This window comes from Scardinius erythrophthalmus, assembly GCF_964197995.2.
Source record: "Scardinius erythrophthalmus genome assembly, chromosome: 12".
Lineage (NCBI taxonomy): Eukaryota > Metazoa > Chordata > Actinopteri > Cypriniformes > Leuciscidae > Scardinius > Scardinius erythrophthalmus.
Genome location: NC_138232.1, coordinates 14,722,461 through 14,749,755, shown reverse-complemented (window position 1 = coordinate 14,749,755; position 27,295 = coordinate 14,722,461). Strand labels below are relative to the sequence as shown.

Genomic DNA, 27,295 nt, shown 5'->3' with positions numbered 1-27,295 from the left:
TAATTCAATATATAAAAGAATAATTCTAAAAAAATTATAGTGACGGATTACTCATTAGCAGGTCTCTTACAGATTGCTTATTTGCATATTTCAGTATTTTATGCTCTGTTTATATAATTTCACCACTAGATGGCGGCATTATATGAGCCTTTATCTTAATTTTTCCCAGCAATGACACTTGTCGCTCTTGTGATAGTTTAATTTTGGATTTCTGCTTTGCGGTTTTCTGCCAGCTCTGTCATACGCACACAAGAAGGTAAACAGACTTTGCACTGTGTCATGGAAGGTATTGTTCAGGGAGCATTGAGTCAATTTCTCCCGTGAACGTTGTGAAACCACTGTGACTCTCTCCGGTCCTGGGCCTGGCGCCTTGTTGTCGTCATAGCAACCAAGCAATAACAGGCCAGCTGTAGTTAGCCTGAATTGTGTAACTGATTCGGGATCAAATTTTCCAGGCATCAGGTAAACCGGTCAGTTCAAACCATACTGATACTGAATTAGTCATCAGCGGAGATATATTGTCATTTAGTCGTAGGTTTAACTTTCATACATCATATATTGTATGTTAAATCTCCATGTCAAAGCTAAAGTAATTTCACTATACGTTACACTCAAACTTCTCTAAAGGATAATGTGTGTAGGAGTATCCAGTATCTTCCTCATTTATTCTCAAGCTTGTGAAAAGTGTACTGACCTGTAACTCATGGCTCCATCATACACAGAGTCATTGAGATAAATATACTGTCCATTGAGAGTCATCTGCTGGCCAAGTGGAGAATTATATGAAACCAAGCCATCTAGAAACAGCCACAGGAGAACATTGTCAACTCATTTTTCTTTTGTCAGGTGTCCCATAATGGAAACGTTGAAGGAGGTTCTGTGCTATAATTATAATGCTGATTCATCCCTCTGAAGGACATTAAAGTTGTCATTGCAAAATAATAAAAAAATCTCATCTGCATTAACAATTTCCATAACAGCATTTAACAAATCACTGCAAATCTAATGTCAGAGAGAGAGAAATAGATAGAGATTGTGAAGATCCTCATCAATATCATATACATTCTTAAAAATATAGGTTCCAAAATTGGGCTTCCGCAGTGATGCCACAGAAGAACCATTCATCTTCAATGGAAATTTCTTTTTTTCTTGGTGTGAAGAACATTTTAGTAATCTAAAGAACGTGTGACATGCATTAATGTAAATGTGTTAGCTTTGAGGCCATCTGTATGCTATTGTACTCATAAATGTTGCCTAAATTCATTTTTAACATATTTAATATGTTCAATTTACAGTCCTTCTTTTCCAGAAAAATTGATGACTCATATTGCACCACCCAAACTTCCAGTTTCATTAGGATATACATCAACACAGGACAGAAAACCGCATCACGCAATGGGCCTTTAATTAAACTGCGTCCTCAAAAGTACAGTAAGCGATTTCTGAGAAATCAGACAGAGCACCACAACACACTTGTAGCCAATCAGCAGTAGGGGGCGTGTCCACTCATGATGCGAGAGGAGAGAGTGAGCAAGAGGGAGATTTGAAGAAAGACTAGATAGAGAGATGGCCGAGAGACATTACAAAAGAGAAAAGGTCAGAGGAATATCATTGGAAAAAGAAGGGTTATTATCAGGCAAGAGCTTTAGGACCCACGTTAAGAAGGAGAAGCTTTCCACCGCTGGAGAGACCTAAGAAGGAAGGCCTGAAAACAGACTCTGAGCTTTATTTCTACTCCATACGTGAGTAACATTGGATTGCTGTGTTTCACAGAACCAAGATATGCTGTTTTTGTCAGGACAGTTTTGAGTGTCATTGTTTTTTCTGGACCTGATGTGCTGCTGGTGACTAACTAGTAACTATTGCTTGTATATACTCAGTCTTGTGTACGGTTTGTTCATTTTTTGTTCTTCCCCAGACAGCAACATAGTGTCAGCCCATATGCGTCGCACATCTGGTACACATGGAATCCAGATCTGGGCCAACACTCTGTTGTTGTCTTGGTCCTTAAATAATCTTCGCATTATTTTGCTTCACTTCAGCTATGATAAAGAGACGTCCACTCCACAGGGAGGGGTGTGTTTGTTTGGGTTGATTTTAAATATCAACAGTGTTTCTCAGAAATCGCTTAATACAGCTTTAAAGGGATATTTCACCCAAAAATGAACCAGTATGACTTCCTTCCTTCTGTGAAAAGAAAAAGAAAAAGAAAAAGAAGAGCATTGGTGGCCAAACAGCGTGAGACCACACTGACTTTCACTGTATGAAAAAACAACAAAACAAAATAAAAAGTCATGCAGGTTTTAAATGACATGAGGGTGAGTAAATGTTCATTTCTGGGTGAACTTTCCCTTTAAGCATTAGTTGATTTTCAACCTTTAGACAAAACCAAAATTATTTGAAGCATTTAACTCACTTTAAGGTCAACACTTGTCAGACTTACCCAGCCACTCACAGCCATACAGTTCCACACGCATGCAAACGTTCATTGAGTGATCGATGACAGGCATGAAGCGGACAAAACGTGCAATGATGGGCGGCTCCATGTCCTTCAGCACAATGTCATATGCATTCCTGTTCCCCTCAATAACCTTCACAACAGAAAAACTTACATTTAGATTCTCCAGTGACATTTTAGTGACATACAGTACTCATGGCCAAAATGTGGACGAAAGCAAATTGCTTGTTTAACATTTAATTCAATTATCATGAGCATTAATAGGGAGCTGGTCCTCTCTAATAGTTGCACTTCTGGGACAGCTTTGCTCTCATTCAGACACAAATGTATCAATGAGGTCAGGCACAGATGTTAGGCGACAAGGCCTGGCTCACAGCTGACGCTCCAATTAATCCCAGAAGTGTTTCATTTGGTTCAGGTCTCCACACTAGATGGACTTCACTGAGTACAGTGGTACTGGAACAGGAAAGTTATGTCCCATCCGGAAAAGAGGTCTACGGAGATTTCATGTACAGGATGCTTGATTTTACGCACATGTGTTAGTCAAGTCAAGTCAAGTCACCTTTATTTATAGTGCTTTGTACAATACAGATTGTTTCAAAGCAGCTTTACAGTGATAACAGGAAAATGATGCATTACGGCTATTGTTCAGTTAATGTCAGTTCAGTATTGATTCAATTCAATTCAGTTGTAAAGATCATCAATTATTAAATTAGTTCATTTCATCTATAAAGCAGTTCTGCAAAACAATATGCCATCATCCAGCTCATTTCTCATCCAACAGCGTCCGTACAGTCAATAAAGATCAATAAAATTGTTGAATATTGAGTGTCCCCAACTAAGCAAGCTAGAGGCGACAGAGGCAATGAACCCAAACTCCATCAGGTGACAGAATGGAGAAACTAGGCTCAGTCAGGGGCCAGTTGTCCTCTGGCCAACGAACCAACATGGTGTGATTGTGATTCAGGCTGCATCACAAGTCAGAATTATTCAGTAATAGGTGTAGCAGAAAAAGTCAATCACATACTTTTGGCCATGTTGTTTTTGACAGCAACATCACATTCAGATGTTACTTATGAGTTATGTATTTTTTTTATAATATAATATAATATAATATAATATAACATTATAATATCATATAATATTATACTAGTAATTGCTATTATACCAGTCTTTAGTGTCACATGATCCTACAGAAATCATTGTAATGTGCTGATCTGGTGCACAAGAAACATTTTTTATATGTATCAATGATAAGAGCAGAGCCATGACATTTTTTTGACATTTACGAATAGAAATTTCAAAACAACAGCATTTATTTGAAATATTAATAATTTATTTTGAAATATAATATAATATTATAATATATTAATAGTAATATGTAATCAGCTGAATAATGCCGGGGACACACTTAAAGCTACACTGATTTTCTCCCATATAGCGGTGAAATTGTTTATGACTACCAACTGAATATTAGGGTGCTTTCACACCTGCCTCATTTAGTTCGGTTGAATCGCACTAGAGTTCGTTTTCCCCATTGGTGCGGTTCGTTTGGGCAGGTGTGAAAGCGGCAATCGCACTCGGGTGCGCACCAAAAGCGGACCAAACAAGCGTTCGAGGAGGTCTCGGTACGCTTTGAAACGAACTCTGGAGCGGTTCGTTTGTGGTGAGAACGTGATCCGACCTTGAACAGAACCAACTGCCAAAGAACTGCGCATTTTTGGACTAAACCAGTTGCCGTAGTCAGCTGCGCTGTGATTATGGGATGAGGATAAATGTTTGTTGATTGACAGTTTGCATTTTAAGCATGGCAGCTCGCGGACAAACTTGAAGTTGTGAGGAGGTGCAGAGCCTGATAGAAATCATTAACAGCCGCTTCCTCGCTTCATTCTCAAATATTCTTGTTTGACTAAAGTGATGTAGACAAACTATATAATAAAATATGACCAAGGATACAATCAGCCCACGCAGTCGTCTCTCCATAGTAAACAGCGGCGTGTTGTCTGCCGGATTTTCCCGCACGTTAATTCTGACCAAACGAAGTGCAGTTATGGAAATGCGTTCAAGACACATCTGGCCAACGAGTGATGTGGATGGATGTAGTCCCATGACTGCGTTTTGGTTCGTTTTATCAACTCATAAACTGATTCGGACCAGAGCGATCAGTCTGGTGTGAAAAGAGACCAAAACGCCGGAAAAATGCTACAAAGTATCATTTTTCACCCTTGGTCCGGACCAAATGAACTGAACTACAGATGTGAAAGCACCCTTACTTTCTAGCCCCTCCCATTACGAGGGCTTTTTAACTCCTACGGTGGCCGTATTATTTCAAATCTGCCGGCAGTTGCGAGTAATCTCCCCCTCGCATTCGTCACGGTGCCACTGAGTGTCAAAACGCGAAAGGCGAAGCTTGAATTTCCAGGTATGTCCCTCTTTGGCTAATGTATTTTCAAGATGGAGGCGCAACATGGCTGCCGCCATTCGAGCGACACGCTCGTATGTATTCTAAATGGCAGATTCTACGCTTACGAGAATACTTGATTAGTTGGTAGAAGTAATTACACAATGTAGCTTTAAAGACTAGTTGAAACATTCTAAGACTGAACTGAACACACTTAGAGACTGTTTCCAACGACTGCAGCAGATTTGAAACACCGACCAGTGCATCAGTACGTACCTCTTTGCCCTGCCTGTTGCGCCAGGAGATCCAGCGGCTGCCATCGCGGCTATATTTGATCTTGTATGTCTGGGCAAACTCATTACCAATGCCCCCTGCGTGACGTCCCTGTGTGCCCACCAGAGTGATGAAGTGCAGAGAACGGAGGTCGATCTGCAGGAACTCGTTCATATTCTCAGGGTCTCCTGCTACAGGGCACCATGCGCCATCTCCTTCCTCACAGTCCAGCCTAAGACACACAGAAAAATTCGCTTAAACATCGGTTTCATTTACAGCAATCTCTTTGAGTCTTTCTTTGGTTTCTGGACCGCATCATAAATCAGTCTAAAATGGTTCATTTTGGGCGAAGGGGAATGTGTTTGGAATACTTAAAATCAGTGAAAATGCAGAAGCAATATATGGAGGAAGCATAATTACATCATTTTAGTGAGGCTAAGAGGAGGCCACCCACAGTTCCCCAGATGGTTTGCTCCCACCAAGATAACCTGCACTACAACTCATGGAAAACACTGTGTGTGTGTTCATACCTGCCATACTTTGCTGCTGTGGAGTCAGACCACTGACTAGAAGCTGAGATGTCTTCATCTAAGATCTGGCCTCTGGACATTCCTAACGGGGACCGACACACACCTGTAAAAAAATCAACTTTTATATGCAAATAACACTCACAAATCATAAGCATGCAGACAATACTTAATATTCACACATAAGTTTTATATAGCATTTTTTTTATTCCTATTTCCTATGCGTTTCAGTGGCTTCCCCTTATTTGCCTATACATTAACAGTAGAGAATTGATAATTACTCAAATTTAAACATTTTTTGCACCTGAATTCTATGAATAATATTTAATATTACAGATTGATTCACTCCATGAGAGAAATAGACAGAAATGCAAAGGGTTTGGTTGAGATTATGATGTTTTAGTAACAAAATATGTACAGAAAAATGCTTATTACAATATATCGTCATTATAAATGATAAAAAGATCAAATATTTATATTGATTCATATTCATAAATATTGTGTTCAAAAATAGCATGTAAAACATTTTACATTTTATTTTGATTCTACAGGACTTGGCAACAGTGGATGATTGGTTGAAAAAAAGTATAAAAGTGAAAAGCTGAACAAGAATAAATTCAGTAAATTCTTTTAAACATTCTAAAATGTACTGATTTATAGTTAAATGTTCCATGTGAGAAGGGATTGGCCTTGAAGAACCCCTGTGTAAAGAGAAGTGTAGGGCTTTAGACCACCACCCACTGATTTATTAGAAACATTATTTTGATTGCAAAATCACATAATACTGCTGAGCAAGAAAGGATATATAAATCTTAATCTCTCGTAATATCTCTCTGAGTGTCTGTGTGAAGATCCGGACATGTAAAAAATAAAGTGTACAAGGACACTCCTATTCCAAGTGGCCCCTCCATCTCAACAAAATAGGCTTTGTGATCCTGCCAGCAATAGCAAGGATAGTGGTGAAGGACTTTTTGTCTCTCTTTTCATTTTTTTTCTGTCTCTCCTCCAAATGTTTGCTTAAAAGTCAAGATGGGGGAAACCTCAGAGGCTTGGTTTTGGCAATGACAAGCTGATATAATCCAAAACGAGTTGAATCCCCCAACAAAAAGCTCTTCCAGATGTAACAGAAAGGCATCCTCCTCCCCCATCACTCCTTCTCTCTTTCTTTAACACACACACATGCACTCATGCTCAAAAAGAGGCAGATATACTTTAACATGCTAAAACTGGGCAATATAGAGAATACTAACAAAGTATTACATTTTTCAGGGAACATTAATTTAAGCAATATTTTATATTGTGTATATTTTAATGCACTTTTCAAATATTGCAATAAATGTTATTTTTAATGTATTCAATGTTTGTTAAATGTTTATTAAAAATATATGTAGGTAATTTCTTATATATATTTTTTATATTATTTTAAATTATATATTTTTCTTGACAACAATGACTGATGGTTTAAACTCTCTGATTGAAAATCCTTTTTTTTAATAATATTAAATAAATATATTTTATTATTTTATCATATTATGTTATATACATTTTTCTATATATTATTGTTATATTATTATTGTTATATATGTATGCTGTATATATACCCCACACCGTTTTTATATATTATAAAACATATACCGGTTTTCATAAATTGAATAATTTTAGCTGTATCACTCAGCTAAAATATCCACACACAAAAAGAGAAAGAGAATGTGCTTTTGTAATTCAGGGCTGAGTTTTCATCATAGCTTTGTGAACGCAGGCAAAGCAGTGTTAGACGATTGACACAAGAGTGCCACATAGATAAAATGTCTTTCAAATGCAGTACTGTTCGGCGGCAGACTCAGGGCTAGCTACGTGTTAACAGATGATCTCACAAGGTCACAATCAGAAAAAGCACGGCAAGGTAGTAAAATAATACGCAAATGTATGAACATAAGATTGTGTATTCTCAATGATGAAATGAACAAAAAGACTAATGGATTAATAAAATAAGATTTGTAACGAAAGTTTGTTCTGTTCATACATTCACAGCACTGTGTATTTAGTCTCTGTTTTTTTACTCTCCCAGAGTGGACGGTTATAGCCTCAGTATCAGATGGAGTAAAATATTCAGTCTAAAAATATTCCTCACTTCAGAAAGGTGGAAAAATACTCATGTTGTGTGAAGAAACTGTGGCTTTTGGTCTTTCCTCTCTCTCTTTCTCTCATGGGCCACTCTGGTCTTGTGCAGTAATTCATTGGTCCGAGTGGCGCTTATTTCCCCCTCCTGCCAACCGTTTTTTTTCCATCTTTAATCCTTGTGAATGGCACATTTGTTCCACCATGTTTGCTGTCTAACTGCATGGTCCAAAGCCTTGCACACACACACACAAACGTGTATAGTAACATACACACACTTTTAATCACATGTAAACTGCTGGAGGAGGTACTTACATTTTTTTCTTTTCTTTCTTTTCTTTTACAGTAGAAAAAAGTAAGAGTCTATAACTCAAAGTGGAAAAAAGCAGAGAGTAGGATGGTATAACTACAGTCTTTGGGAATTTTAAACAGAGGAAAGTTGGCAGAGGAGATAGCTACCGAGTTCAGCAACACACTTTTCCAGAAGTAGGAAAAAATGCGGCTTTATTTCCAGCGGAAATATGAAGGAGCAAAACTGATATTTAAAGAGGTTACAGCATCTCCCTCCTGGAAAGAATGGAAAGCAACAATTTATACAATTTATCTGAAACACTGTCATTAACTTCTGTCGCTAACGCTAAGGTCAACTAGCTGAACACCAAAACGATCAAACTGTAAATGTGAGAAAGACTGCTGCCGTGACTTATGAGCTGCAGAAACAAATATCTGAAAAACACACACAAGCCTTGGAGCAAAAAAAAGAAAAGAAAAGAAAAAGTAAGAAATAGAAGCTGTTTCGATATTCTTTCCTGTTGTCAAAATGTCTGGTATGTACAAGCCACAGACTCCAGTCTGATTGTTGAATCCATTGTAAAGAATCATGCTTGCGCTCCTGCTACATTTAATAATAAACTCAAAGCAAGGTCACATCCACACACAGAGCTCACATGCAGTTCAATGAGGTTTGAGTGATGGACTCTATCCCGTTACATTTCACCACTCCTTTAGCATGGTGTTCTTTCCTTTCTAACCACCAGCCTGTACAAAAGAAATATATAAACTGAAAATTTTTTAAGTGTCTGTGATGATAAGTAATAATATTAGGCACTAGGCAGCAATTATGGGATACCATGATATATCGCTAAGACAGTGTTTCAAAGCACAGTAGTGTATTGATCCAAACTGTAAAGCACAGTGCAAAAAACAACAACAACAACAACAACATGCAAATGGTAATGCATGGTGAGCATGTTGTGATAATTATTTCCAACATGTCATATATATATATATATATATATATATATATATATATATATATATATATATATATATATATATATATATATATATATATATATATATATATATATATATATATATATATATGTATGTATATATGAAGAGTTCAGATGCAAAAGCCTCTAAATGCCATCTGAAATTTTCTTCTAGAATGATCATTTTTATGAAGCTCATATATTTAAGTTCATTAATTTCACTTAAATGTCAATGAAAATTACCTATGCATTGTCATTTAAGTGAAATTACTGAATATACAAGCTTGATAAAAATGATCATTCTAGAAGAAAATTTCAGATGGCATTTAGAGGCTTTTGCATCTGAACTCTTCATATATATATATATATATATATATATATATATATATATATATATATATATATATATATATATATATATATATACATTTTTTGTGCTTATTTTAGGACCGTTAGTTATTTTACACAGGAACTCTAATGAGACTTTCTTGAGATTCATTTCTCAAGATCATGTTTCTGGAAGGAAGGAAGGAAGGAAGGAAGGCAGGAAGGATGGATGGAATGAATGAATGAATGAATGAATGAATGAATGAATGAATGAATGAATGAATGAATGAATGAATGAATGAATGAATGAATGAATGAATGAATGAATGACTAATAAAAAAATGGAGCAAGACAATTATACAACAACTATAATTCATTGCATGCAAGTGTTACTTTAGTTTTGTTTTCATTTATGTTTAATTATTTTGAATGACGATCCTTCTTAGGATTATGTCTTATTGTACTTAAATAATTGATGTAAATGATTTAAATATTGTATAGTTTTATTTCCCATTACATTAGAATGCGATTTATTTTTTACTTTAATTGTCATGAAAATAAAGTCACAAATTAAAATCTTAATGTTCCTAATAATAAGCATATTTTTCCTCATAAGTTCTTTCCTCATTTCTTTCTTTTGATTCTGGGGTGAAAATGCTTGGCAGGGCCACTCATGACTCCTTCACCCACTCCTCTCTGACACTTTCAAACCGGAAAGTAACAATCCAGAGTGTTCGGTCAGCAACAGAACAGCTGAGTGTAATTCTGTTATTTTTGCATGTACCACAAGGCTTTTAAACAATTCAGACTCCCTTTACATAAACCACACAGAAGGATTTTTAACAAACCATTTTACATATTCCATGTTTACTTTGAAACAAGCCAAACATTACTTTGTAGTTCGACCAAGCAAAGCGACAATTAAACAATCCGGGTGGACTGGTATCCTCCTCTACGATACATTAAAGCACAATATGGCTTAAAAATAAACCATTGAAGAACATTATGCATTTCTTGCCTTATTGCATTGGCGTGTGACAATGTTAGGCTAAGTCATGCCTGCCTTCATTTTTTAAAACATGGAACAGCAACTGACACAAGATCAGAGGAAGGAAGCAATGTTACCTAGGTTAATCAAACTCATCTGCTTCATAAAGGAACACAGCCCAATATAGTACAAGAGCACAGTGTGGTTTTCATCCTGGGGGATCCCAGAAGAAACGGTCTCAAGCCATGGTGGTATTAGCCGCTTTCCAGACTTATGCTTTAGTCTCTACTGTACGGCTGCTCACCATGAGCTGGCTTCTGATTTCCTTGTAAAATATAATTGAACCTCACATTGACATCACACTTTCCTCCCCACAAACCACCCATGCTAGAGAGAAAAAGCCAGAGTTGAAAGACACAGACAAAAGAGAAGAAGCCATGAGAACCAGAATGGAACCTGGGCATCTTCCAAACCTTATTCTCAGACCTCAATCTTAGACTGATCGCCACTACAGTACAAGGCTGTTTCAAACCTAGTCAAAAATAGCATTGCAATTTGCAGCAAACTGACTTTCAGAAAAACTTAACATTCATGGACAATAAAATTTAAAATTTTCGGAGATTGCGACCACATGCTGTTAGTGGTACCACAACAACTGATTTCCATAGCGACTTGTCTCATAAAGTTTTTGAGTTTAACCCCATAGCAAATTTATGTCACCAAATGTTGTTCAGTTAATATAATATTGAAGACTACTAGTTAAGATTTGGGCTTGAGTTCCTTCAAACTCTGAAATTCATGAGTTATCATCATTGTCCTGTTGAGTAAGCCATTCAATTCCAAGTCACTTTGGATAAAATTATCAGCTGAATGACTTTATATTGTACAGTTTACAGCTTGAGTCATTTAATCTCATTTTATAAAATGAAGAAAAACAAAACAAAAAACATAACTACCTGGATTTACTTGAGACTTGACAGCTCCTGATAGGTAAAGGAGAATAAGGAGCGGAAAGAGCATCTTCCAAAGTTGCCTCATCTCAGGCGGAGATGGGACCATCATTCCTGGAGAATGAGACACACGGTTAGAAAAAACTCATGACTTCATTTCACCACAGACATTCAGGAACTGTTTTAACATGATTTCTGCTTAAAATAAAACTCAACTAAGAGAGGAATCAACCCTTGAGCAAATTTCAGCCTCATATTTATGACGTTTCAAACTTGTATGACTTTCTTTCTTCGGTGTTACACAAAAGAAGATTTTTTTTTTCATACAATGAAAGCCAAATCCAAAACATTCTTTAAAATATCTTCTTTCGCGTTGCACCGAAGAAAGAAAGTAATTTAAGGAACGGCATAGAGTGCTTTTAACACATGATTATGCTGCCCAAATGCTCATGTCAATGGCTGGTCTTCATCCTTTCATTCAGTTTTTTATTCTTTCATTACAAAAAGGCACTGAGCCATGACACAAGTTTAATGGGAAAACAGGTTGTTGTTATTTTGAGGCAATGGTTTTAATTTGGTCAATAAAGATGTAATAATTGCCTGCAGAGCATAATGGAATTTCCATATATTCGTTATAATGACGTGAGAACAGCAGCAATTGTTGGGAAAAACTTCACAAGGCATTGTGGCTAGAGTTGAAAAAATTTACAAAGTCTCTGAGTTCAAAGAGAAAATACTTGCTCTCTGGGTTTATTTCAATTACTGACCATCAAAACTTTTATGAAGGTCTGCTTTGTACATTTTTTGAACAAACACAGACACACAATAAAACTAGCCAGCACATCTTAACATTCATATTTACATAAATTCAGTATGCAGATGGTTCTGTTTAAATTATGCTATAAAAAAAGTTTAGAACAGAAACAGAACATTGCAAATAAAATCATATTCTTATTTTGTAAAGAAGCAAACCTCCATGATAAACTTGTGACACATGAGATGTATTACTAATAAACAAGTTCAAAACACAGTTTATTGAATGTGCTTGTAGTGTACTTCAATTCTTATTATGAAATTATGAAATATAATATAATATATACATATAAGTTCTATTTAGGTGCGCCAAAAAGCTAGTTCAAGTAACTGCATTTCATGTAAATATTATTTAATAACACATTTGCATTTAATAGCAATTACATGCAATTCTGTTTCTGAAAACATTACATTCAGTTTGTACTTAAGTATATTCATTTAAAATATTATTTCCTTAATAAGTACACTTTGTATGCTAAAGTGTACTTCTTTTTCACAAGGGTACTTAAATAGTTCATATTTGTTACAGGTTGCTGTGTATAATCCACAAAGATAGATGCACAACGCAGGAAGACAATTTAAGATATGTGTAATGAACAACAGGAACATAAACTCTAAACTCTAACACTGGACAAGGAACTAAAGAAAACTCAGAGCTTAAATACACAAGGGAAGATAATTAACAGAACAAGGAACAGATGTGTAACTCTAGCAGAAACCATGGAAACAAACAAGGAAGTAGAACTGAGGTAAACGGAAACAGGGAAAACCAAACCTAACACCTATTTGGATGGCAATTGTTTCTCATGGATGTCTGTGGATGTCTGTAAAAATAAATTTGCAAGGCACCTCAGAGATAGAACTCATGCATTCGGATGGCGATTTATTCACGGTGGAGGAGCGAGTTTTTGTGATCCTACAAACCCAAAAACACCGTGGTCAGTCACATGATTGTCTGCTATAAATAAAATTGTCATATGTTTGGACTAAATTCATAATGTCCTATTTATTATGTAATTATTTAAATCTCCTGTTTAAAAATAGGAAGCTACACTATATTTGAAATGGTTTTCTGTCTTGCATTTTATCTCAAAATGATGGATGTCATTTTAAAAATATGGAAATTCTTATTTATACATGTGGGTAAACAAAGCTGCTTGTTTTTTTTTGCAGCTTTTAATACATTTTTAATGTATAGGCCTATAATTGTATATAATAGGGCCTACATATTTAAAATAATTGTTTTTTTACATTACATTGCTACCACAATAACGGCCCATTTCAAATGTTTACATGCTTTTTCGCCACTCGCTGAGGTGGTGCGGTGATCAAATATTGTTCTTTTAAATACTTTCCAGCATTTCAGTAATAAAAGTGTACATCTTTAAAATGCATGCAAATTACAGTGAAGTGCAACAGTTATCGTACGGTGCTCCGCAGTGGTCAAAAAGGATTTAAACAGTGAATTTTGAAATTATTTCTACTTGCAAACTCAGAGATGTGGATTCGGACGGCAATTAAATTACCACACGACCTTGGTGTTTGTCAAAAAACAGTAGGTAATTCGGCCGAGGATTTTTACGTGGGTGGTGGGAGAAAATTCTGGATTTTGACAGCAATAAAATCTCTGACTAGCCCCTGTAAATGTTGAAAATACCTTCCGTCCCCATGAGAAACAACTACCGTCAAAATAGGGCTTTATGTTATGTTTACATGATGTACTAAAAACGGAAACTTTTTTCTTTTGCGTTTTTTTCACGTACAGACGACAAAATTGTCAAAACGATCCCAGTTCACATGGATCCGTGAAACCGATTAAAACCACTGTATTATGCATGCCAGGCCAGTAGTTGGCGATGTCACTTTGTAAAGAAAAACTACATGCCAATACTAAACACGTAATCAAATGTGCATGACGTCACCGTTTTCACAAATTCGCGTTTTTGTAGTTTACATGAAGACAGTACCGGTATCATTTTCAAAAGCTTGCGTTTTCAGGCCCCTAAAACACCATTGTCATGTAAATGAACGGCCAAAACGCATAAAAGGTTTTCTGTTTTTAGTTCATGGTAAAACACAAAATAATGTGAATGCAAACACTTACTTGATCATGCATCGTTTCTTTCCTAAATTACATTCTCAGCATTAAACATTGGCCGCAAACATGTTTATAGCGATCAACCTGAATAATGACACACACAGACATTTGATTTGAATGTAACTTTATCGCCTCTTGAGTACTTAGTATAGGGATAGCTCATTTGCAGTGCATTGGCTGAGCATTCATGTCTGAACGTACCTACTTGCAGAGTATGTTTCTGGCTTGACATCGCAAGAAAACAAAAAACTGACCAGGGGATGTGGACTGTCTGACTGTGGGTCAGACGTTACCTCAGAGAGTGTGTTAGTGCCAGTATGAATGACCAGTTAAGTCAAAATGTCACTTCCCCCTTAACTGATCATACTATGAAATAGTACTGGCTGCAAATCTCAGTATTACCATGCCAATGTCTATTACCATACCAATCTCTCCAAGAGTTGTCATGACAGAATTGCAGTTGTCTTTATAGTTAGCATTCTTGGTGTGATCGGGCCTTTACTGTGCTAATGCTGTGTGTTGTGGAGTATTTGTGTTGCTTCATAAGCATGATGTTGCATAAGGACCACATTGCTTGGTGGAAGAATTATTATTTGTCAACTAAATTATTGAAGTTTGTTTATTTTATGAAATCTTGCTAATGTAGGCCCTGCATTGTGCCTAACTTAAACTACATTTACAAAGAGTTCACTAATAAACCACGACTTCTTGGGGGCTTATTGCTTTAACAGAACAAAATATCTAATGGCCTAAAAACCCCAGAAAGAACTGCGTAACAATCAATGAAGAACCCTGGTGTAGTTTTGCGGGGCTTTGAGAGCTCAATAATGAGAAACAACTAACTCACTTCTTCCTTTTTATGGTGTCTCTTATAAATTTACTTTGTCTCCCCAGGGACAACCCTATTTGGTTAACACGTGTGACTCTGCAAACCTCTCTGTGAACTCCCAAGCATGGGGATACCACACAGGGTAAAGCGCAGTCATGACCTGGGTTACAAGGACCCTCAATTACTCGCTGCAGTGCATACCGGGGTTACGGCGCAGTGGGGAGAGAATTCTTTGGTGTGTTATTCTGCCAGCATCTCCCAAAGTCACTTTCTCAAGTTCAAAACACTTTTAACACTTCGTTAACAATCAACTTCAGAGATATCTTTTAAGATCGTAAGTTAATGCAACTGCAAATACAATTTAATATTGTATTTATTATTAAATAGCATTTTGTATCATATTTATGAATACAAATTGGTGCTAAATTTCAAGTTCTAATTCAAATTAATCAATAAATGCATGTTCAATCTAGTAAAGCTGGTAAATATTTGATAATGGATGACATTAAGGTGTCATTTGTATCCAAAATGCAGTGTTACCTCAATAGTCTGTGTATAGTAAATCCCACAATCATTTTTCATTTGCTCAGCAGTGTATGTTGGGAGTTTTTTACTCTCAGAGGCATTTCAAAAGGTATTCCTGTACCGCACAGAAACATACCGTAGCTTAGGTGAGGTCCCTCAGTTTATGAACATATTTCAGGTAGAGTGTGAACAGAGATGATCTAGGTCACAGTGAGACTGTAGTAAACATATGTGACCCTGGACCACAAAACCAGTCACATGGGTAATTTGATTAAATAAGCTTTCCATTGATGTATGGTTTGTATAGGAAAATAATTGGCCGAGATACAACTATTTAAAAATCTGGAACCTGAGGGTGCAAAAAAATCGAGAAAATCGCCTTTAAAGTTGTCCATTTATGTTTGCGATTGTGCAGCATTCACTCACAAAAATATTTTTTTTCTATATTTACAGTAGGAAATGTACAAAATATCTTCATGGAACATGATCTTTACTTAATATCCTAATGATTTTTGGCATAAAAGAAAAAATAGATAATTTTGACCCATACAATGTATTGTTGGCTATTGCCACAAATATACCCGTGCGACATGTGACTGGTTTTGTGATCCAGGGTCACATATGGAATTACTGGACCGTTGCCTCTGAAGCATTCATGTGCTCCACACATTTACAGCATAATATATTATTAAAGAGCCTGTGGTGTTTGAAATTGGTACCAGCCCAACGAGGCCATTCCTCAAATTTCACATTTCATAGTGTTCACACAGTGATTCTGCAAGGAGGCAGATGAGAATAATAGAAGGGGACACGGGTAGACGGGGCAAGTAACAAGAGATTTGTCTCTTAAACCAGTCGGTGTGTGTACGCTTGTGGTATACTGCATTATGAAGCTGTCATGACCTAATCACATAAATTGAGAAGACAAAGTACCCAACCAGTTCAGAATATGGATGGTTTTTACATTTTCAGACATTGCAGACTTTCAGACAGACTGACACATTATATTTAGCAACTTTTAAAGTTTCTCATTTGTGGCACCCAAGTACATTGGAATGTTTAAAATCACTTTACCAGCGACTCTAAGGAATTGTAAAAGAAAGCTCCAGCTGTAGCTTTCTAAATCACCTGCCATGCGTCATACTTCAGGCTTCAAAGAAGACATTATTACTTATATAGTCTGCATTAAAAGTATAAGTACTTAAATCACACACTACTGTTCAAAGGTTTGGGGTACATTTGGGGTACAATAAAATTTAAAAGTACTTTTATTCAGCAAAGATGCAATAAATTGTTCAAGTAAAAAAAGTAAAAAATTTCAAATAAATGCCGTTCTTTTCAATGACGAGCCCTGAAAAAAAAAAAAATGCTTTCCACAAACATTAAGCAGCACAATTGCTTTCAACATTGATAATAATAAGAAATGTTTTTTAAGCACAAACTCAGCATAATGATTAGAAGGATCAGGTGACACTGACTGGAGTAATGGCTGCTGAAAATACAGCTTTGCCATCACAGGTATAAATTACATTTAAACAAATATTAAAATAGAAAAGTGTTAAATTGTAACAATAATTAAATTGTGTATTTGTAATCAAATAAATGCAGCCCTGGTGATCATAAGAGACTTCTTTCAAAAACATTAAAAAATCTTACCGACCAAACCTTTGAATGGTAGGTTAAATACTGTACACTTGTGACAATCTCCCTGAAGAGGTTTGGACCAATAACTGTCTAGCACTGAGTTTCAGCCACTATGCTACATAGGCATTAGAAAAGGGGATTGGAATCAGGACACAACATTGGGCAGATTCAAATCTGTTTCTCCCACATGTGCGCCTCTGTCTCTCTGTGAAAGCACATCTGCCACACCAACGTAAAGAAGATCCATCATGATATTTTACCCTATTATATTTGTTTAAGTATCTTAATGTGAGGAATTCCACATTACAACATGGAATTTTTAAGAAAAATCCCTTTTGCCATCTTAGATAAAATGATGGTTCTACTAAAACTCAAATGGAGATCCACTTTCAGTGTATTAAAGGAACCTTTAAGTTCTGTTTGATTCAGACTAAGATGCTTGCATAAAATGAATTAATTCTCTAAGCTTATATTTATTACATTAGGATTGGAATAGATAAAATAGACATAGCTGGAATAGCATGGTGCCATGAAATGACAAGGTCATAGGTCAATTCCAGGGTGTGCATGGACTCATAAAATGTATATTGCAAACTTTGGGGGGAAAAAGTGTCTGTCATACGAATAAGTGTAAATAAATAATAGTCATCCTAAATGTCATCCTAAAAAAATATTTGTGAGTAAAATATCAAAAGTTTGAAAAAGGCTTCACATTAAAATGCTTCAAATAAATTAAAAGTTGAGTATTTAAACAGTCTCACAAGAACATTGCATTAGTTTTTAACAAGATGATTGATTATATGAAATACGAATTAAACATTTTGGTGGGCTCAAGTTTGCAAAGAGCAGCGAGCGTAGCCATTAAAAAGATTTCTTTCAAATATGTTTAAAGGGCCGTTCCCACCAAGAACGATAACTATAAAGATAACCATAGTGATAACTGTATTAGCGTCCACACCAATGAACGACAACGCTCTGTTTATTCTCTCTTTATCCACTTAAAAGCTTGAGCTCTTCAAAGCGGAATAGATTCTGATTGGCTGCCGATGTTTTTATTGTTAATCAACTGGAAAAAAAATCATTCTAAAAGTAATTCCAATGATATCGTTTCTCTGTGCCGTTATCGTCATCGTTGTGATTTGGACTCTGCTATTTTTAGGGCCCGAGCACCGATGGTGTGAGGACCCTCTTGGAATTGCTCTGTTTATTATTATTATTATTATTATTCTCCGCATTTAATCGCATTTTTGAGGGCCTAAACATGCTCGAAAAGTCACGAAACTTTGCACACGCGTCAGAACTGGCGAAAATTTACATCTGATATAGGTTTCAGAATTGGGTGGGGCAAAATTGCTCGATAGCGCCACCTATAAAAGTTCAACGGAGTGCGCCTCCCGCTATGTTCCACGTATGTGTACGAAATTCGGTACATACATGTAAGGACCTAATACCTACAAAAAAGTATCTTGGAGCGTAGCCCTAAACACAACAGGAAGTCAGCCATTTTCAACTTTTGTGCAGTTTTTGCCATTTTCATGCCTCGTTTATATTTAGAACTTTATAGTTATCGTCCTTGGACTGGCCTTAATTCTGAAGATTATTATGCTCAACTGCTCAGAAAAATATTTCTTATTATTATAGTTAAATAGTAAAGCATTTAAACATTTACTTAGAAGGGAATGCATATGTGTTTTGTCCATTTAACAGAAGTTTTGTGGTGAGAAATAAATTTTCCCAAGAGCAACAATCCCAGAGATTCTAACCATAAACAGACTCTCAGTAACACGCTAGATCACTAATTCCAGACAATCACACTAAACAAACACCTTTTTATCTGATCACAGTATTTAAAGAGAAACCATCGGTGATTTGAAGGAACTTATTAAACATAACACTTCACAGCACAGAGCGCCAATAGTGCAAAAAAAGGCCGTGCCCCTCGCGAGACCTCTTAGTGTAAATATAGTTGGATTTAGCTGATTCCAAACCACAATACTGGCTCTTCAGTGCAACCTGGCAAAACGAGTCAATTACACGTTACATGCCGTCTTCTATAGGCACGTTAGTCAACATGATTCACATGCGATAGGTGAAGATCACTTTTAAAGGAAAACGTGGCCTCGCACAGAGCCTGGTTACCTCATAAACAGCATGAGGCCCATATCAGGAAAAAGGAAATGAAAGTCAAAAATAGTGTCTGTGATTTTGCAATGAGGACACAGTGTGCTCTTTGAATTTAAATGCACAGTGGGGCTCACAGCAAGGTAACGCAACAACTTTCTAAGCAAAAGCTAGTCCATTTTTACAGCAATTTTTATTTTATTTTACAGGTAAGTGCTCTGAAAACCACAGCAATTAAGAGTAAATCGCATTTTATAAGCAAAGCTTTTATCTTTATGCACTTTTTCCTGTGCCACATTGAGGATATTGAGTCATGAATAGTAATAATGTCTTTTTCAAGTCAAGGACTTTTTGGTGGAGAGAGACTGAAAAGGAGTATCATATTAATGTAATTACTTATATGATGCTTACATTACATTGTCTTTAAAATATATTTTATATTATATTGTATCACACTTATTTTGTTTCCCCGCAAAAAAAAAACAAAAAACCATTTTTAACAATCATTTACAATATAATAGTTTATGCAGGTTTAATATCCATATAAGCTTTGTTCTGGACATAAACAATTCCTAGCTAATCAGTCTTTAATTACTGAATATAGCAGAGAAGCTAATGACAGCTTCACATAGATTGGAGGACAGACAGGTCATACATTATCTAAAGGCCTCAATTAAATATCATCACACATCAGTGTCAAAATCTGGTTTCAATTTGTGGCCCTGTAAGCGAGAGCTTTCCCAGATCTGGGATCGGCACTTAACCAACCAAATAACCAGAAAATGACAGTGAAGGGCTGTTCAAACGTGCTGTCAAGACGACTATGCACTTTCGGTTACGCTTTAGAGCCTCACTAAAGAACTGTCAAGATTTTAATCATATACTGTAAAAATGCTGGCAGTGCTCATAATGATTCGTGCCACTTCAGGACTGTCACGGGTGGTTGCAGGCAAACAGACCTATAATATGAAATATGAAGAGAGTTCCAACATGAAGTTTAATGTTGGAATTAAACGTAAGCATGACCGAACGCTGAAAGACTGTGAAGGAAGAACTTAAGACTCAAACAAGATAATTAAATTAGGCTACGTGCACCTGAACAGAATAAACTATAACAGTAACCATAGTGTGTGGAGTGGCGGGAAAATCAAACAAAGGAACACATGAGACGAATGAAAACAACACGACACGACACCGTTTTCAGCTAAAACGTAAAAAAATGTCTGCGTTTTGGCCGTTCAGTTACATGTTTTGATTGCCTGAAAAAGCAAACTTTAGAAAAAAGGGTTTTAAACTGTACGTTTTAGAAACCGCGAATCTGTGAAAACGATGACGTCATGCACATGCGTATAACGTAGTGTTTCATCGCCATAACGGCTTGGCAGCAGACTGCAGCTTTTTCAGTCGTTTTCACGGATCCGTGTGAATGGGGATCGTTTTGACAATGGAGTCGTATGTATGGAAGAAACTCAAAGGAAAAACTTCTCCGTTTTAAGCATATCGTTGTCGTGTAAACGTATAAGACAAACTGAACTGTGACAAAGACATTAATTTCAAACATTTTTGTAAGAGTTTATCGCTTTGCCACAGCTTCAAATTAGAAGCGTGTATTTAAAAAATACAATCAACTTAAAGGTGCATTGCGCAAGTCTCTGAGTTTTTGCAGAACTATGCCCCCTTCTGGCGACATGCGAAACTGCAACCAGAGTTGTGCACGCGGTTACGTGGAGTTTGCGTTGGGGTTTGGGATGAACTAGAAGCCGGTCTCTTTGAATCCATCTTCTACTTTTGCCAAAGTCGCTTGAGTTGTCTTCGCTGATGCGGATAATGGCGGCGAACAGGTGAGCGTGAACGCGCATGACGTCACGCCCAGTCGATTCCATCCCGAATCCCTCTTATTTATTTTACTGTACAGGATTATAGAGGCAATCGCAGTGATCAGAGAAGGGCTCATTCAGCCCATCAGGCAATTGTTTAAGCATGTATGGGTTAGAAAAACGGGTATTTTTAACATGAAAAGTTGCTTAATGCACCTTTAAACTCATTTAAAAAAATGAGTTGAATCTTGTATAACTTATAAAAACAGTTGAAAGTTGCTTAACTTATTTTGATGAGTTGAAGCAATGTAAAAACACAGGTTGTCATAACTTCATTCATTTTTCACAGTGTAAAATAGTGCATTTTATTTGGCATTCAACGTTAATGGATCTTATTCGCCAGGCTGATATTCACACGCCTGTAAATTTAGGTATGAAGAGACCATGTGTTTTTCATTTGAAACCTCTTTCATTCCTCCCTAAAGCAATGGTCATAGCATTGCAGATATTTTACTTTCATGGAAATACATAAATCCGAATTTAAATGGCAGTTCCAGCAGAATTGGAGCCAAGTGATAGCAAAAACAGATGCAAGTGCAACGACACATGTAACAGAATCATGAGGTTTTGTGATGAGCAAATGTTTTTAATCTAACCTAAAAGCACAGGTGACTGAAAATGTAATTCTGACAAAGGTGTCATATATTGTACAGTTAGCATAACTGGATAGTGATGCTATTAGAAAAGAAAGAATCAAAGGCCACAAACAGTATACAAAGTCTGCTAATATTAGATGGTGAGAAAATGCTTTGAAAAAAGAAATAGCTATTTGTTATGAAAAAGGTTTTTGAAAGGTTCATTGTGAGACAACAGAGCCATGGGGCTTTGCACAATCATATGCAATTTAAAATGATTTAATATGAAATAAGCAGTCAGCTGTGAGAATTCTTAAGTTAGAGTTGAAGATCACGTTCAGACTTTTAGAGTGCTAAAGCTAGCTGGTCCAATGGGTCATAGTTTGAATGGTGAACTTCATCTGTGCACCTGCACAAAACACACTTGAATGTAACATACACTCTCTCCTGAGCTTTCAGACTTAAATTACGCCTAACAACTCCGCCAGTGGAAAAATCCTTTTCTATTTCCTTTCTGAAAAGCAACAGTCAGTTTATGAAGTGTTGCATGAATCATACAAGACTCAAAAGCAAGCAGTGGGCGCTCTCTTACTGAAAAAGTCAATGTACATATATTTCCAAAAGAGCAGATTTGCACATACACATTAACGAGGGAACAATTTTACTTGCCATGATCACTCTCTTCAAAAACCATAATTGCTAATCAACTTTTAAATATATATATATATTTGTGTGTGTGTACTTAAAACATACTATGTACTTACAAATAAAACTTAAATCCTAACAAATATGCATGAAAAAAAAAGTTGACGTAAAGGTAATAATAATTATAGAAAATGTAAATAAATTAATAAATTAGGAAAAAAATGATAAAACACTACTAACCAAACAGAAAACACAACCCCTACCCAAAAACTCAACCCATAAAATCTATCCAGTGGTAAAAGCAGGCAATGAAGGCATGTTTAACATACTAATCGCAAGCATGCAGAAAATAAATAAAAGGGGACTAAACTTTTTGAAATAACAAAATCTTGTATTTTAGGCCAAATTCTTTCTAGATGTAGTGTCCCAGTCAACTCTGTCAGCCATATTTTAAGAGTTGGAACTTTCTTCCTAAACAAAAGAATAATTTTTTTTGCAGAGATTAACCCATATGAAACAAACTGTTGTTGCAACCAGTGTAAGTCTCAAAAATGATTCAGAAACGGCAAATATAATTAATGTAGGATCTGGTTCAAAACGTACGTCCAAATGTATCTGAAAAATGAAATGGAAAATGGAAATTTTTGTTCCAGAAGCATTGTAATATTGGACACATAACATAGCAATGAGACAGGTTAGCATCTAAAAATTGACATTTGTCACATAATGGAGACACTTCTACAAATATTTAGTTAAATTTACATTTGGAATAATGAAGCCTATGAAGTACTTTAAACTGAATAAGACAACGTCTTGCATTAATGGAACACCTGTGGACAAGTTCAAGACTAAGTTCCCATATTTCAATAGGAATTTCCACCGCAAGTTCCTCTTCCCAGGCAGATTTACTTTTCTCCATAGAAGGAATTTTCACCTGTTCTAAAGCCTTGTATAGAAAGGAGATGGTATACCATCTCAATGACGTCTTTCCAAAAACTCATCCAAATACATAGGTGTAGCAGTGACATTGGGAATGTAAGACTTCACAAAGTCTCTAACTTAAAGGTTCCTAAAGAAATTATTAGAGGGGATATTATATTTCTCACACAGCTGTTGAAAGGAAGCAAATTTTCCATTCACATATAAATCCCCTATATTTCATAACCCTAACATTTTTCAAATCTCAAATGCACTGTCTAACATAGAATGGCAAAAGGAGGGGTTAGCTGAGATGGAGAGCAAAAACGACAACATGTGTTTTTAACTGTTTCCAAATATGAATAGAATTATGAATAACAGGGTTGTGATTATAAAGTGAACTAGCTATACCAGTGGGTGACAAAAGTATTGCATTTACATTCCTCCTGTTCCAACACCAGCCAAAAATGGTTCTTTTAAGAACTGTTCACTGAAAGGTCCTTTGGGGAACCAATAATGGTTCTTCTATGGCATCACTGCGAAAACCTTCTTTTGGACACTTTATTTTTTAAGAGTGTAAGATATATGGACACTAATAAACATATTCTCTCTTGTTATCCAATCGAGATCTTGAATCAATGTAACAGTGAGAAAAGTGAAATCGTTTCTGATTTTACAGTAATACATTGAACAGAGAAGTGGTATCACACATGAGCTGGGATTTCTAGTATAGTGGGACTAATGCAATTTATTGACTTCCCATGAATTGGAAAGGTTAATGCCAATTGAACAAAATTTGTCCCAGTTAGCTAAGATGACAAAATGTCTGCCTCTGCTTGGGAACCAAAATAAATACAATGCAAAAAAAAAATAATCTTTCTTAGTATTTTTCCAGTACAAACATCTAAACAATCTTAAAACAAGATACATTTAGCCTACTTAAAGGTATAGCGGAGGATTTTTTTACGTCCGGGTGGAATGCCTATACTATTGGTCCTCCTAATTGTCAATCATTCTGGTGAATCAATCAAACTTTTCAAAAAGTGGAGAGGGCGGGTCTTATCTAAAATTCGGAAAGATCCTCCGCTATACCTTTAAGAACCAGAATGACTTAATATCTTAAGTCTTGTTTGGAAGAAAAAAATCAAGGTGATTAAAAAAGAAAAAAGATCTAACAGTGGGGGTCAGAAAAATAAACTTAATTCAAAGGGAAAACCAGATTAGTTTTCTTACTCTATTGACATATTTTTTCTTGTTTTAAGCATAAACTCACTTAATTCGGATACATTTTTATCCAATTATTATGTTTATTTTTTTGCAGTGTACCTAGACTGAGATGTAAAACAAATCTAAAAAGCACACACAGAATATTAAATTACTGCAGCCAAATGTAAAGTTAAAAGGATAGTTCACCCAAAAATGAAAATTCTGTCATCATTTACTAACCCTCAAGTTGTTCCAAACCTATATAAATTTGTTCTTTTTGAAGACTTTTTGAAGAATGTTTGTAACCAAGAAGTTGTGGGGCACCATTGACTTCCATAGTAATTTTTTCCATAATATGGAAGTCAATGGTGCCCAACAACTGTTTGGTTACCCATATTCTTCAAAATATCTTCTTTTGTGTTCAGCAGAAGAAAGAAACTCATACAGGTTTGGAACAACTTGAGGGTGAGTAAATGATGACAGAATTTAATTTTTTTGAAAACTATATTTTTAGGGTGAACTTCAGCTAATGGTTTCAGAGTAAAATAGTTAAATGTAATGTACAAGTATCACTTAAGAATTAATAATTATAATAGCGTTGTAATGTAAGCATCATAAAAAATATGTATTACTATAGGCCTGGCTTGAATGCAACATTCTATGTATGTAGCAGGGGGTCTCTGCGCAGTCTCTTTATCCACTAAAGGGGCTCATTATAGTGTTTTTGTTCTCAGAACAAAACCTTAGAAATATAGCACACAAAAGCTTTGGCTGCAAACATAGCTCTAGCGTCTTCGTACATAAATGCTAACAGAAATGTAAGAATAAACTGACTATTCGCAGTTCAGATAAATCATGTGTTGAGGTCTCGGAAAGGTCAACACTGTGTAATGCCGGTAGTGATTTCATGAACCACGTCCTACGCGAACCAGGTTGATTTGCACAGTGGGAGGATATGCAGTGTTCCCAAAAGCGTTTGGACAGTAAATCACACTAAAAAATGTCAAAACAAAGGACCTTTTCTCATGATTAACCAAGTTGGCTTCAATGTCATTTTTAGAGGATGTATAAAGTTCAAAAGTTGTTTTAGCAAAGTAACCACAAGTGTAATTCATAATTTATAATTTATCTATACTAATATTAATGAACAACATGTTTTATAATTTAAAAGCTTAAACATTTTTGGGACTTGAAAGGCATGCTTATCAAAATATCAAAAAACTATTTACATTGAAGTGTACATTAAGATTGACTCAACTATCCAAATACATTTTAGGGGTAGGCTACTGTGCTTTAATGCCTCACCTTAACTTAAAGAGTTTTTATAATACAAATATTGTATTCTTAATTTGACAACTACAAAAATGGCTATATTTACAACTTTACAAAGCTGTATTTAGAAAAAGAAAGTCCTGAGGGACAACAGGCGAAACTAATACCGTACAATATGTATAATTTTCCAGCAGAATCAAATACTTTAAGTACACTTATATGAAATTTAACAAGCTAGAACATGTTTGATGGCTTGTTAAAAAAGTAAATTCAGAACAGCTGGTTTGCAAAAGTCACTGGATCAAGTTGCTCTGCTATCCGCTATTTTAGTCTGCCATGCAAACAGTGACTGTCCAATGCAAGCCTAACACAAAGACAACGGCACAGTACTGATACACATTAAATCATCTTAAAACCATCACATTCAATCAAATACACATTCTCATTAATCAAACAGAGGTAATAACCAAACTTCTTTAAATAAAATAATAATAAAATAAAATAAAATAAAGAAAATTACAGACATAATGCAAACTTACTGCTTGGGTTGCTTTTTCAAACCATTTGTCCAAGGCTTTTCTAAGTCCAAGTACTGTATGAGTAATAGAAGGATAAAAACTAGGATTTTTCTTTCTCTCCGAAGTTCTCTCAGTTCTCACATTCAGACACAGTAAGCTGATGTAAGACACCGCTGGATGAAGGAAAAAAAAGAGCGAGAGAGAGAGAGAGAGAGAGAGAGAGAGAGAGAGAGAGAGAGAGAGAGAGAGAGAGACAGAGAGAGAGCGAAAGACTAAAAAACGAACATTCTGAGGATTCTTGGGAAAATGCCAAAGTCCCAGAATTCTTTCTGCCAGGCAGAAGGTTTCAATTAAGTCAGACTCCTGTGACCAATCAGAGAAGATTTTCCTTGAATATTCTTTCTTTTTTTATATAGTCAATCAGCTTTTACAATAAAAATAAATAAATAAATAAAAATTCAGAAGTGAAGTGATAAGTGACAATTAACAGCAAGTAAGTTTATGTTCTCATATGATCAGTTATTTTCCACTGCCATGTGTTGGCGCTCATTAATGTTAGTAGGCTAGGAGGATGCAGTCATTTGAAATGTATTGAATATTTCTTTCTTCGTGTACGTTTGTTTGCATTTATCTCGGAAACTGTTATTTGCCAATCTTTTTTATAAAAAGTATTAATTAATTATTTGAGAACTATGGGTATGGTGTACCTCAGTTATTTCTGGTTGTAACTCTGGAATTGTTTATCAATTGAGCTTCACATAGTAAGAGGGATTTAAAATACACTTATCTTTTTTTCAACTCTAAAAAAAGAAATTGTGATTATTAGGTAGACTTTTTTGAAGTTGGTTTGCCTTCCCCTTTAAATTTCTCCTCCATCTCTATAGTGGAAAATCAATCTGCAAGATAATGAGAAAAGCAGTCCCAACTTTTTTTTCACC

General features: G+C 35.8%; 1 protein-coding gene across 2 annotated transcripts in view; it reads right to left on the bottom strand.

Moving 5' to 3' along the window:
- Window positions 1-26,521, bottom strand: part of ddr2a (discoidin domain receptor tyrosine kinase 2a) — a 35,068-nt gene extending 8,547 nt beyond the window's left edge. For both annotated transcript variants that reach the window (XM_081381780.1, XM_081381781.1), the window contains exons 1-6: window positions 26,379-26,521; window positions 11,323-11,430; window positions 5,663-5,765; window positions 5,136-5,364; window positions 2,444-2,591; window positions 695-797 (exon numbers count right to left, since the gene is read on the bottom strand). In XM_081381780.1, the coding sequence (XP_081237906.1) occupies window positions 695-797; window positions 2,444-2,591; window positions 5,136-5,364; window positions 5,663-5,765; window positions 11,323-11,428 (689 nt within the window). In that variant the 5' untranslated portion in view covers window positions 11,429-11,430; window positions 26,379-26,521. The remainder of the gene's footprint in view (window positions 1-694; window positions 798-2,443; window positions 2,592-5,135; window positions 5,365-5,662; window positions 5,766-11,322; window positions 11,431-26,378) is intronic.
- Window positions 26,522-27,295: the final 774 nt, after the last annotated feature.